The sequence below is a fragment of the Octopus bimaculoides genome, chromosome 6 (assembly GCF_046866305.1).
Source record: "Octopus bimaculoides isolate indiv1 chromosome 6, ASM4686630v1, whole genome shotgun sequence".
NCBI lineage: Eukaryota > Metazoa > Mollusca > Cephalopoda > Octopoda > Octopodidae > Octopus > Octopus bimaculoides.
In genome coordinates this window covers 77,542,062-77,557,061 of record NC_142933.1, presented here as the reverse complement: position 1 = coordinate 77,557,061, position 15,000 = coordinate 77,542,062, and the positions used below count along the sequence as shown (strand labels likewise).

General features: G+C 35.9%; 1 protein-coding gene across 1 annotated transcript in view; it reads left to right on the top strand.

The window, feature by feature from the left end:
- Nucleotides 1–15,000, top strand: part of LOC106868882 (b(0,+)-type amino acid transporter 1) — a 191,640-nt gene that overhangs the window by 69,436 nt on the left and 107,204 nt on the right. Inside the window, exons 2-4 of the mRNA XM_089354124.1 lie at nt 3,615–3,716; nt 5,811–6,074; nt 14,431–14,556. Of these exons, the coding sequence (XP_089210250.1) occupies nt 3,615–3,716; nt 5,811–6,074; nt 14,431–14,556 (492 nt within the window). The remainder of the gene's footprint in view (nt 1–3,614; nt 3,717–5,810; nt 6,075–14,430; nt 14,557–15,000) is intronic.

The window sequence follows — 15,000 nt, the reverse complement described above, 5'->3', positions numbered from 1 at the left end:
CAACAGAGACGCACAGTCTATACATGCACACACAACCTATAAATATATATTTCCAACATCCTTTATACATACACACACACACACACACACACACACACACACACACACACACACACACACACACACACATACACACACACACACATACATACATATATATATATATATATATATATATATATATATATGAATGTGTGTATATGCATATATATATATATATATATATATATATATATATACATGTGTGTGTGTGTGTGTGTGTGTGTGTGTGTGTGTGTGTGTGTGTGTGTGTGTATGTATATAATATCATATAATCTCATATCATAGTGAATAGGCGTGTGACTTCGGGAAATAAATTTCATCTGATCTTCTAACATATAACAGTTACTTCTTGCTGTAACTATAATATAGTCATACAATTAGGAATCAAAATTACCATGGACTAAAATCCCTCGCTGGTAAAAATTTACAATAAGATTTCAAACAAGAGTAGACTGTGTAACTGAAATGTTCATTTTTAGTATAGGCAGAAGGGTACGCACTTATTCAATCATCCTTGGAACGATGATAAACTAAGTTGACATTAGCGGGAATGCAGTTCAGAGCGTAACGAGACGTTACTAAATGTTTTTTTGTTATTTTTTTCTGTCGACTTTCTACCTGTTACAAAAAAATTATTTCTAATATAGACACAAAGATCATTAGTATGGTTGATAGTTATAGTCAGATATAGTGTGCCCCAACTCTTGGAAAGTAATTACATTTTGGACAGCGTAAAAATGAAAAGCAAAATCGGGTTCTGCAGGATTTGTGTCCAGAAAATAAGCGTACGTAATGAAATACTGAAAAGATATTTTGTGTGATGTTGTTTCGATTCTGCCCTTACATCACTATAGTCTGTCCATTGATATTGGTTTCAAATTTTGGCACAAGGTCAACAAATTCGTGTAAGGTGTGTAAGTCGATTACATCGACCCTTGTGTTCAAATGGTACTTAATTTATCGACCTCGAAATGATGAAAGGTAAATTTGACCTCGAAGGATCTTGAACACAGAACGTAAAGCCGGACGAAATGACGCTAAGCACGCGAGCAACTCTGCCGACTCAACATATTCCCCTCTCAAATTCACACACTTTTTGCAGCGGTCCTTCAGTTTTTCTAAGACCAGTGAAATAACTTGGAATGTTATGCCTCCAATCAGGCCTTTCACGATATTCTTAAAGCCAGGAACTTTTCAGCACACCCTCATACCTTAAACAAGTTAGCATCAAGTCTTATCTGTATATACAAATTTGCAGTTGAGGTGCAGTATATCACCTCAAGTATTAATGACAGACTGAGCGGAAATAATATTGAATCTAGGATACAGCTCCGCTTGACTGCCACTATAACATCAAACTGTACAGGGTCAGAATTCAGCTGCGCAATCCGAACCCTCATGCCAGCGTGTAGGGGCTCGAGAAAATTTTCCGTGAAACATTTCAGGACATCCAAACTCTCTGAGCACCTACCACTGGCTCGACTTATTTCCTGTATCGAAGACGAAATTCAATGTTTTTTCCTGTTCCACGCATTTCTCCTGGCGTTGACAGAGACGGAATATCATATCCAAATTAATTTTTTTCACACATACTTGAGATGAGGAACAACCATTCTTGTTTTCTCACTAAATCTATACAATAATCTTCTTGCGAAAATCTTCTTCATTGCAATAAGTCAATAAGTAAAGAAATCTGTCGATAGTTCTTGCATTTATTCCTCATGGCCTTATTGAACACGGGGTCGATGCTAGCATCCTTCTAGTCCTGCAAACCCTCACCAGCCTTACATAATTCCAGATTAAGCTGGTAGAGGCACCAAATTAATTTGTCTCGTTTATTTTCCCATTCTTCTGCTAAGTTCCTCACCAATTCTGGTGCCTTTCTATATGAGAGTGATCTGAATGCAAGAAGCACCTCCTTTAGATTAACGCAGAAAATCATAGCTGATGCCAGTGGCATGAGTAATTTCTATTTTGGACTAAGTGATGTAAAAGAAGTTAAGAAAGAGACTGGTGGTACACACCTTAGGCCAGCTGATGAACTATGAATGTTCCAGATAAAAAAGGGAGATGTTCCAGATAAAATGCTCAATGCATCCAAAAATGTCAGGCAGAAAACACTGGAAATGTGACATGTCTTATTACTGATTAAATTACGAGACAATATGAAATAATCGGTAGCGTATTTATTTCTATGACATTTTAAACATATTTTTTACGAAGGATATGACGACGCAAAAAGAGAAAAATATTTCTGTTAATAGCATTATCTAATTATCAGATAATTCATTGTCTAATTATTTCATTAGTAAATATTTTCGAGTAAAATGTGAAAGCTTGCTTGTTTATTATTTTTTGTTAAATATTGCACCATACATTTATGAAAATTCTATTGTTGCTCACATAAAGTCATTTTTTTTCTGTTTTAATTTGCGACTAATTCATTGAATTAAATTATCAATTATAATGATCATCTCAGATCATTAGTATTTATTAAATACTTTTCCTGTGACTTGTAACAAGACTTGTTTTGTTTTTCTTTTCTTTTATCTTCAGCAGAAATTTATCCTTTTATAAATGATTATTGGTATAAATAGTGAAAATGGCTTCCAGCAGGAAGCAGTCAGAGTAGCCTCTAACATCAATCGAACTGTTTGAAATAGCAATCAATTCTCCCTCAACTCAAACCCCACAAAAGAGGACAGATTAGATAATGTAGTCCTAGACACCCATCAAAAGAAAGGATGACCATGGCTGAGATGCTTTTTGTGTTTAATCGGGATTAGCCTGGAACTACATACCCTTAACAAAACAACAACAACAACAACAAAACAACAACAAAAACAACCATTTATGTATCTGTCTTGAATAAAATAAATTTGAAGTTACTTTTAATCAGCAACTGTTGATTTCAAAAAAGAAATGTTGCTGATGTAACTGTAGATATGAAATGGAGATTATGTGACTTCGAAATACAAAGATTATCAACTTGAGGATATGTTCATTAAATAGCGAAAGATAAAATCGATGTTGCCATTGCACATCACGGATTCTATACGATGATAATGACGACGACGACAGCAACAGCAACAACAACGACTACAACAACGATGACGATGATGATGATGATGATGATGATTCATTGAATATACACAAAAGACGAATGTTGGTTTATTTAAATATGTACTAAGTCCCACAGTGTACGGTGACTATTATACGTTTCTGCATGGAATTAACACTGTATGTGGCACCAATTGGCTTAATCTAGGACTGAACCTATACTGCAAATTTCGCCTGTCGGTAATTTAACTTTTGCACTACAACGCTTGTTTAACAGACGAGAAAATACATCATTAGATTATTAAAGTGTGAAAGGTTTAGTTAAGCTAGCAGGCGGCTAACCTTACTTCGTAGCTATATAAACTGTCGGAGCAATATGGTTTAAAATAATATCAATAAACAACCATCCTGTTTAAACAAATTCGAACAAAATCTCAGACTTTATTAGTTAACGCTAAATGAAATTTGTTATATAACTATTCACTAGCTCTCCACTTTCTATTTCATTGCAGGTTCTGGAATTTTCATTTCACCGAAAGGAGTCCTTTCGAATTCAGGGTCTGTTGCTCTTAGTTTGATTGTGTGGACAGGGTGTGGAGTACTGGCAACATTTGGTAAGAATTTTCAAATGATTTCTTTTTCTTCTTCCAGGATATTATGAGTCGTCAATTTTGCGAGTCCTGTCTTACTTTTACTGGAAGATTTAGAAGTCGTGAAACAACTACGTCACATATTTCTGCTTTCTTTTCAGAAATTAGTGCTATCAGGAAAGAAATGTACTTTTCAAGCAGCAAAAATATAATGCTTTATGGGATTTAGCTATGGTTATTTACATTCTGAGTTCAGATTCTTTCAGTGTTAGAATTTGCTTCTCATCATTCTTGCTTCTATGAAATAAACTCCGAGCCAAGTACTAGGCTCGATACAAAAACAAACACATCCTTCCTTTTTAAAGAAGTTGAAGCTGTAAAGTATCCAAGTCTCAGATGTGTAAACTTGTTTCAAAGATGGATGCATTTGTTCAATTTGTTTTTTTGGATCATCGTCCACTGTAGTGAATACGGTTAACAGATAAGAAAACTGAACTCGAAAATTTATCGTGACTAATTCAATGTTTAGCTAACAGCTACTTTTCTATTCATGCTTCCATGATCAATAATATAAATACCACGAAACAACGAGGGAACTTCTCTGTAGTCTCGTTCAACTGTTTTTAGAAATAACAGCCAAATGTCTCTCAAATCACATATTGTCTTCAAAATCAAAGGGACATATTAGACCATGTAATCCTTAATAACAAAAATGGAAAAAGGACAAAACTATGGTAAAATCCGGAATGTCTTTGCCCATAGGTTTTGTGACCTGGACATCAATGTTTTGAAACTCCCCTATTTTCCATTACATTTCAGACAGATTCAGCTCTGAGTTACTGAAGCAGGAATATCGCTATAGCGAATATTCTGCTCGATACCATTGATTTGCTTGTCAGTTTCTTGATCTTAACCACTTGAACATGTCTCTTAGTGGCTGACAATGTATACATCTCTGATCATGAGCAGGAGTAGCGGAGGAGCATCATAGCCATATGTTGAGAGGGATTCTTTGGGGTTTGAATAAAGGTAACAAGAGCAAAGTTTGAAGGTAATATGAACCATTTATCAAAGTTTCTAGGGATAAGCAAATAAGAAATAACAGTCGATACCCAAGGACAAAGTTCATGTTTCACAGTGTTATCTGCATAACACTGTCCACTACAATATGTCCTATCATATGTGTTTATATACATAATGTCTTATTACAGTTGACATAGAATGTCGTAGGGCTGGATATCCTTAAGTAATTGGATAAGTTTATTTTTCTCTGACTTATTGAAGTGATTTTTGAATACGAAACCTATAAATATTTTTATATCGATCATGGACCGTAGAATACAGGATACTATGATGAAGTTCCGATTCTGCAACTTAGACTGGACTACTGGTCGAAGCCAATTCCATTTGAAGTTAATAGCTTCAGAAAAGAAGGGATGTCATATAATCAAATACCCTCGATTTATGAAATATACTCTCTTTACAAAATTACAAAAACATGAAATATACAGTCCAAGTTACACTAAGCTTTATATTCACATGTCCGTCATCCGAATGCCTATATCAGTTTTCTTTCTGACACCGACTGTGGAATGAATTTTCTGTATACTTCATGGATTAATATACACATCAATAGTGATGTCACACATCACTTGACAGGCCGCTGTCTTAAGTCTGACTTCACCAATTACAAAAGTGTGCGCTGAAGATCGTTATGAGAAATTCCCGATATTAGTAATAATGCCATCATACAGAATTTGCTGCAGACACAGAATATGAATATACATTACACTTCTTCATAATTGGTAATAAGCACTTTGGGGTCTTATACAAGAAAAAATACAGCATCGAAATATTTTGTTTACATTATTTCCATTTATCCATCTATGTATCCTCCCTCTCTCTCTCTTTCCTCTCTCCCCCTCTATCTTCTCCCCTCTATCTCTGAGACATGGATATATATATATATATATATATATATATATATATATATATATATATATATATATATATATATATATATATATATATATATATATATATATATATGTATTTGTATATGATATGGTATGTAGGTATGCGTGTATCCTTTATTTATTTTTTTTTTTTTTTTTACAGGAGCTTTAAGTTATGCCGAACTTGGAACATGTGTGCCGAAATCTGGAGCAGAACACGCCTACTTCCTATTCGCTTACAGTCCACTGGGCAAGATTTTCGGCCGAATACCATGTTTTCTATTTGACTGGGTTGGTCTATTCATTATCCGACCAACTATGTTTGCTGTAATAAGTTTATCATTGGGAACATACGCTGCAAAACCTTTTTACGAAAATTGCGACCCGCCAGATTCTGTGGTCAAGCTCATCACTATTGCTACGATGTGTAAGTTTACTACTACTACTACTACTACTACTACTACTACTACTACTACTACTACTACTACTACTACTATTTGTCTGTGTTATTCAATATGACAATATCCTGCAGACGGTGTTCGATTACACGATCTGTCTGAAAATCATAGTCCCAGAGTGTCGTTACTTTTCCATCCTCCAGCATAACTTTACTTGGTACATGCTCATACCAGTTCTCTGTTACTTCATATTGGTATTTACGGCATGAGAGCCAATGAAGATGCATACACATTTTATCGTGGCGGCGCTTGTAATTTTTTTTTGTGCAAGGCTCTCACATCCACTTAAAGAGTGGGTTACATTTTCCATACTCTTTCCACAGTCTGCATTTCTGGGTGTCAGAAGTTTTATAGATGTTATATACTTCACTAAATTGGTAGCGAGAGCTTGGTCTTGTACAGAAATGATCAGGCTTTCGGTGGTACCCTTTAGATCACCTTGCTCAAGCCATGACCACGGTGCTGTAATATCTTTAACGTTCTGTGTATTCCTTTCAAACAGTTCAAAAATTCTCATTTCAAGAAGGTCTTCTTTTCTCTTCTTTTCAGTTCTTTGGTCAAACTCTTCCTTGCCCATCATTACATCTGCATTTACACCCATATCTTTCGCGGCATATTGCAGCAGGTCATCATCAGTATTTATCAAATACTCGGCAAGCGTTCTCCTTTCACTCCTTATACAATGGTCTATACTAATTATTCCTCTACCACCATTCTTTATTTTCATATACAGTTTGTTCACGTTTGCTTTAGGGTGTAACTCCATGCAGCGTCATCAACTTTCTCATCATTCCATCCAATGTTGATATTTCCTCCTTCGTCCATTTGAGGATGGACGCACTATATCTGACCACCATAACTGCCCAGATATTCATTGCGGTAATCAAATTTTTGGCATTCAAGTTGAATTTCAACACAATCTCCACCCTTTTTTGATACGTCTCGCTGATTTTGACTTTCATTTCTCTGTGAAGAGTGTCATCCAGCTCCAAAATCCCTAAATATCTATACCCACTATCGTCGGGTTTACCCATTGTCTCTCCTGATGGTAACCACAATCCTCTGCAGGCTGCTCTCTTCCCTCTTTTCATATTAAGTACTGAGCAATTCCATACCGATGTCCCTACCACACTTCTGGACTGTTTTGGTTAAGGAATCTATCTGTTTTTCAGATGTCTCAAACAATTTCAGGTCATCTATAAACAGAAGATGGTTCAATGATTGGCCTTTCTTCCCACATCGGTAACCCATCTTAACTTTCCTAAGTATCATTGTCATGGGTATTAGTGCAATTGCAAATAGTAACAGAGGAAACGAGTCACCTTGGAAGATTCCCCTTTTAATATTAGCTTCTCCAAGGAATACATTACTTGAGTACAATTTGGTTTTCCTCTCTTTCATGCTATGCATCAGAAAATTTGCTATGTTTCAGTAAAACCAAGCATCTGCAGGCAATTCAGCGATCCAAGAATGCGGCATCATATCATATGCCTTCTTAAAGCCAATCCAAGCCATAGACATGTTTGTATGATGTTTTCTTGAATGCCACAAAACTGTTTTATCGATGACCTGGTGATCCTTGGTACTCTGAGAATTCTTCCTACATCCTTTTTGTTCTCTTGGTAGTATTTCTTCCTGTGCCATGAAAGTGTATGTCTTTGCCGCACATATTCCAGCAAGTATCTTCCAGACTATGGTTTAGGTATGCTATGGGACGGTAGTTTAACACAATATTCCCCTTTCTTCTATCTTTCAATATAAGTGTTGTCCTTCCAGTCACCATCCACGCGGGGACTGTACCTTTCTGGACATACCTCATTCAATTGGGCTGCTAGTCTTTCATGCACCGCGTGGCATCTCTTCAGCCAAAAGCCATGAATCTCCTCTAGTCCGGAGGCTTTCCAGTTAGGTACTTTACCCACTTGTTCTTTCACGTCACCCGTGCTTATGACTATATTCCTTTGTTTCTTTCCTCCTTGTAATTCTATCTTGATGGTTCCTATCCACATTGCATCCCTTTTATGCACCACATTGTTTCCCCATGATCCGCTCCAGAACTCATTGGCTTGATTTGCATCAGGAGCAACATTTTCCCCATTGTCTCTTTCTAACGTTCGGAAGAATTGCTTCGCATTATTTTTGAACAATCTGTTCCCCTCGAGCTGATTATTTCTGTTCACAAATCTTCTGAACTGGCTTTTTGCCATGATCCTCTGTTTTAACTGTTCTATTACTGCATCAAACTCGTTCTTCCGTATTTTATATTTCTTCTCTGATTTTTCTCGGTCGGCCTTTTCCCCATTTTTCCAGTTTTCTCTTAACTATTGCTCAATTTTTCCTAGATCTTGTTTTACCCACATTATGTCCCTTTCAATGCGTCGTTTCCACCATGGTTCTTTTGCTTCACTATTTTTTGTTTTCTTAAGTTGTAATTTCTCCTCAGCAAGTAGTGCAATGGCTCGGAGAAGATTCCTTCTTTGTGTTATGTTTTCCGTCTGCCTGTATGGTATGACAGTATTTATCTTTTGTTTTACTTTATTTATCATACTCCTTTCTACCCTTCTCATATTTATGCAAATTTATTATTATTATCATTATTATTATTATTATTATTATTATTATTATTATTATTATTATTATTATTATTATTATTATTATTATTATTATTATTATTATTATTATTATTATTCAGTTCTATGTTTAAGAGATGAGGAATTATGTACATTATTTACATTATTTACAATTGACGGATATTTGTCTACATCTTATTTGTTGTTAATACAACGTTTCGGCTGATATACCCTCCAGCCTTCATCAGGTGCCTTGAGGAAATTTCGAACCTGGGTTCTCATTCCTAAGGTATTTTTCGATGTTGTTTTTATTATTATCATTATTATTGCTATTTATGCAAACTGCATGTATTAGAAGACCTAACTGCTTGTCATATTTGTTTATCACACTTTCATATAATCTGGTGAAAGATATCTGTCACTTCGTCGTCTCAATCCATTAACATCCATTAATTTTCCTTTTGATCAGAAATATCATAATATTCGATGCGTTAGAATTAATGTAAATTAATGTAAATTCGTATTTGAATTCGTAGTGTCAAAGAAATACCTCTTATTCAGGTTTTATTTCCTAAACATGACAGTGTTCCAATATGATGACGTTCAGCTGGTTGGAACCAGTAAAAGAGTGAACAGATGGATTATGTTTTCTTAGAATAAAACTAGTCACGTTACTATAGACACGTGTGAGTAAAAGCATTTAAGAATCGAAATAAGTGGTGATAGTGATAAGAACATTGAACGTGAAATTTATAATATTGATTTTAAAACCAATGAGAGGTGGAAACAACCTGACAAAACTGAAAATAGTTTCATTAAATATACACAATATATAACAAAAATCTGGCTGTAAAGGATTTTAAAAACATGTAGTGTAGGAATAATATTGTTTATTATTTGAAGGCAGATGAATATTGAAGAAACTATTAGATGAATTTCTATAAATGCCACATTTATTCACTTACAACCGAAAATTGATAATTGTGAGCCCTATATTCTTTAGATTCATAGGATCCTAGATATGGTTTGTTATTGGCATGTTCTAGGAGAAGGAGCTGCACCCATCATCTTCGCAAGAAACCTGTTACCGGATAGGGTGATACTGTAGATGTCCTTATCGCATATTTAAAGGTTAACGGTTGCAGAAAAGCATGGATATGGAAGGGATTCCTGCAGGATAAAGTTCAGAGGATGAAGGATTGGTGTGCTGGAAAATGTGGGACCTCATGGATAGAAAATACGCGTAACAAGAGGAGTATTGTAGAGTGAATTTGATATTAGAGTCTCTATGTGGTGGTGACACAAATGCAGCCAGCTCTAGGGAGTAGCGGTCATAGCATTAACAGTAGTAAGAATAGCGAGAGAAATGACAGTATATGAGGTGAGATTCTTGTGTATGGAACGATATGAAGAGAGCTCAAGAGGATAGTAAAGCGAAAACTATCCAATTATAAACTTCTGTTAGGTAGAGGCTGAAAAGTGGTTTTAGTATTCATTTAAGATTACTTCTCTTACATTGTTAATGACATTAGAAAGCATAACCACCACAATATTAGCTGCTATAAGGAGTATAGAAATTTGACGGTTCCAACAAAGATCTTCCAACAAAGAGGTCAAGCCGTAGCCTGCAGAAAGGAATGAGGAAGCAAACGAACTGAATAAGAAGTGAGGATACGATGTGAAGAAAGAATGCTGAGAGAAATGTAGTCGGTTCGTGAGTCTGGCAGAAAGATGGAATAAATTAAGTGTAGTTGATGTAAAAGGTGGTAGGAGGGACGTAGAATGGCCAGACTTGTAGTGTGGTATGAGATAACCAGTGTATCGCACATAAACATATGGAATGTACGAAGGAGCGCTGAAAGTTCTTGGCTTTGAGTAAATGAAAATATTGGGGGATCAATTATTTATGATTTTATTCAACATATTCCTCTTTCAGACTCACGCACTTATTGCAGCAGTCATTCAGTTTTTTCCTAAGCCCTGTAAAAGAACTCTGAATGCTGCAAATCAGGCCTTCCGGGATACCTTAAAACCCAGAAAATGTTCAGCAGCTCTACATATGTTATCAAGAAACAAAACAGACAAGCTTGTGAGGTGAAAGGTGTGGCGTGTCAGGACGGTTGTCATAATTACAGGAATTAAGATGATTATTCATAGCATTTAGGGTCGAGATTCCTGATAGGAAGATGAGCCTTAGTTTACTGAGTTTCTGGTTCACCTTTGGACCATAATGTTGGCGAGGCTGTAGGAGGGACCAGAACAATTGATGGAGTGATCCATAGGTTTCAGAATATGTGAGATGCTATTGCAGACATCCAATATGTTTACAGTACGTTTCTGAAAACGGTCACTTAAAGGGTAACAAACGGCTATTGCCTAAAAAATTATCTTAACCAGAGAAAGGATGGTTTATTAAATGTATCAGAGAGTTTAGTTTCTTTCAGATATTTTCTAAATTTACATCTAGTCAACAATGCCTTTTATCCTTCCGAGGTCGATTCAGTTGATTATGTCCCTCACTTATGAAGTATAGCTTTGTGCTTGCATGAGAATTCATTATTATAGGCTGATAATTTGAAACCTTGAACCAGTTTAAGATATAATTAAATGCAGAGACAAGTGCATTGTAATCTTATAATATTACAATGCACTTATTGCTGTGTTTATTAATTGTAGACTATCATATTAGATACGTTATAATATTTAGTCGTGTTTATGTTCACGTTTAATCCTATTAGAACTGGTTTTATTTCCGGAGTTCTATAAATGCTTAATGGATTAAACCGCTATACTTTTTCTACTATACTCCTCTATGATAAATGTGTGGCTCTGTTCCCATGTAAGAAGATATTTTTTGTAACCTGCTACGTGATTTGCGAATATTAAAACATACATCCATCCATTACTTTTCTCCAAAGAAACAATTTCAATTTTTGCATCGATATTTATGGCAAAGGTTATTTTTTTCAGTAAACATTAAGTTTGTGGCGATCAGGTCTATGACCAGGTTTTAGATTGTTGTAATTTTATTCAATTGTATAAGTAATATAGTTGGTATACGTGCAATGAAATTGTTGATTTCTGTATAGTAAATAACGTTTAGTTTTTGTTTGTCTGTTTTTCGCAAAACAAGAAACAATAGGGTCGGAGATCAGTTCTGAAAGCGATAGCATTAAACTCTATAACGAGGACATCAAAACAACAGTCAAGATGACTTTAGAGAAATAGGGCAATGCGTATGTATGCAGAAAATATTTTGGCCTGCCACCTGCTTCGTAGCAAGGTTTTGAAGAAAGCATCTTGTTTTATTCATCATCCTTTAAATTTTATGAAGGTCTTGTAGACTTTTATAGTCCCAGATATCGTAATCATTTGTAATGTACGAATTAAGAATCTGCGTTCTCTTCCCAAGAGCCCAAGTTCAGCCATACTTTGCTCTAAACGGGTTTGTATATATCCTGTTGCTCCAATAGTAACAGGTATGAAGTTGAAAGAGTATCTTGAGTAATGGATTTGAAAATCCCTTATCAATGTTCCATCGATGTACTCTTTCTCTTGTATTTTTTTAACTACATTGGTGTCCTGAGGGTAGCTGATTTCCGCAATAGAACATCTTTTTCTTGTGGGTTTAACAATATCTGGCCGGTGGTGCTTTAATTTGGAGGCTGTTCTAATTTTTAAGTTCCACCCTTATTTTTTTGACCCATCGGTCTCAATATACACCGGGCTGTGTGTTGTGTTCTTGAGCAAGACACTTTATTTTACGTTGCTCTAGTTCACTCAGCTCTAAATGAGTTGCAACTTTACTGGTGCCGAACTGTATCAGCCTTTGCCTTTCCCCTGGATAACATCGGTGGCGTGGAGAGGGGAGGCTGGCATGTATGTATAAACAACCTTCCTCGGATTTGTTCCTCAGAGGGAACTTTCTAGCTGCAACCCCATGGTCATTCACTCATTCACGACCAAAGGAGATCTTTAACCTTTATCCCTTTCCAGACTATTCAGGCCACCGTATCATGCCTCATGGGAAGATAATATCTTGAAAACATTCTCTCGCAGTTGCCAATAATGTGATTGACGACTTTAGTCTTGGTTTTCCATAGCCTACATTTGTTGCATGTCAATGTTTTCTGCTTTTTATGCTGTAGGTACTTGGTGGTGGGTGATCTCTTCTTGAATTGCCTGGACGTATCGTTCGAAATGGGATGCCATAAACTTGTCGGTATTCCAAACTGAGCTTTTGATATGATCAATTCCTACTATGGTTTGTGTTATTCGTGCAAGTACCTATGTACTATCTATTCAGTGAACTGACTTATTTTTGTATTTTGTTCTGATAAATTCGATTCTACCAATGCTCTCCTTAGGGAGAGATTTGTATCAGCTCTTATTTCATACCTCTCTTCAAGTTCATTGGCTACTGTAATTATGTTATTGATTTAATGGTCACAAATTTGAGCAAGATAGTCACTGGGCTTTTTTCACTACTGTAGATATGGTTTCGGTGTCACAATCCGTGCTTCATATGACATCAATAGATTTGAGACTACCATCTTTGCGTAGGAAGTATAGCCTGTCTACATCTTCATTGACGTTGAAGTTTCATGTTACACTGAGCAGCTTGCGAGTTTGAACATCTTTCTTATTGAGTTCTTGTAATGACCATTTCGGAAGGCCAAACGTAGGCGTGGGGAAAGGCAGGCACTGCAAAGGTGTTGTGAGCAACATGCTTGTTGTAAGCTGAGAGTTCTGATGACCACATTCTCTTTACTCTTTTGAGGTATTCGTTCCTGGCCTTCTACTTATTTATGTGTCCATCATATCTGCATTCTCAACCTGTCCAAGACCTATAATTATCACCTGACAGTAGAGGTTGTTACACCAAGCCATTAGTTTTTAGGTTATTAGAGGAGGTTACATTTCCACGCCTTATTGCCAAAAGTACACATTTGAACGTACCATATTTCAATCTAGCGTCTGTAGTAAAATAGGATCATTAGGTCTAATTGATTTTTTTTCATGTGGTTGATATTTGACCCATTCAATTCCAGTTTGTCGAGAAAGAAAAGATAGGAGATACTACTTTTGGATCCATCACTATAGCCACTATGCTTTGTGAGCCAGTATGATTGTGGGTTTAATAAGAGGGGTAAAAGCAACACTGACAGGCTATCACCTTGAAAGATACCTTCTAGATAGTGAATGCTATCAGATTCAGTTTGCTCTTTATCACTCCTAAAGAGCAAAGCGGTGTACCAAGTCTTGGTCAGGCGTTCAGTATCACTCACTAGTGGTTGTAGGACTATGTCCAACTGTAAAACCTTGATGATCCACCCATGTGGTATACTATTAAAACCCTTCTGGTAGTCAAACTGCGCTACAGTTAAGTCCCTGCGATCTTTTACTGCTTTTTTTTTATCCTGAATCATTTTATTATGAGCTTCTGTATAGAGCCCTGCACTTCCTACTTTCCTCCAGCTGGCTCAGGTGATATAATGCATGTATTATGTATGTACGTATGTCCGGTCCTGTACCATCGCAAAATATATGCTGTGAATATGAATACAGTCTTTGTGTACCAAAGGTTCAATCTTAATCTCTCTAGTATTTTGCTTTTACTCATTACCACGAGTACATAAGTTTGTAAATTATCTAAATGATCTTTAAATTGAGAGAAAATATATTTCCCACAATTTAAGCTGTGAATGTTATTGATTGAACAACTGTATGTTAATTTTCTTTTCCATATTTCTAGTACTTATTGCATTTATAAATGCATGGAGTGTTCGAGTAGCGACAACAGTTCAAAACGTTTTAACAATTGCGAAGTTATTAGCTATTGCTATCATCAGCGGTGGTGGGATCTACAAACTTGCAGCAGGTAAGATAGATATTTTAAAATATTTTTTTACTTGTATTCTATCTATTATCGCTCTTTTAAGGGCATCTTCCTTCTTTAGGTCGCTAGATTTTGATAGAGGTATGCAAATATCCTCGTGGTATACAGCATGTCTTATGTATTTGAAATTGAAATTTTCAGCATTAGCCAGATTTTCGTTTAAATGAGAGAACATTAAATTTTGTGTAATTTAAAGATAGAGGCAGTTCCTTCTTGTCTTAAATAAATGCTTCGTAAAAACACATGGAAAGCATGAAATAGCAACTTTTGGAGTTCTGGTGCCCTATAGATATACTTACTCGTGTTTACTTCATTTTTATCGAAATCCTTGAAGCCTTAGCCAATTCAGCTCTTGTGGACGTATTTCATTTAGAGTCAGTGGGGAAGCCTTGGTAATTGAGTTTAGCGGAAGGCTAAAATGTTAAA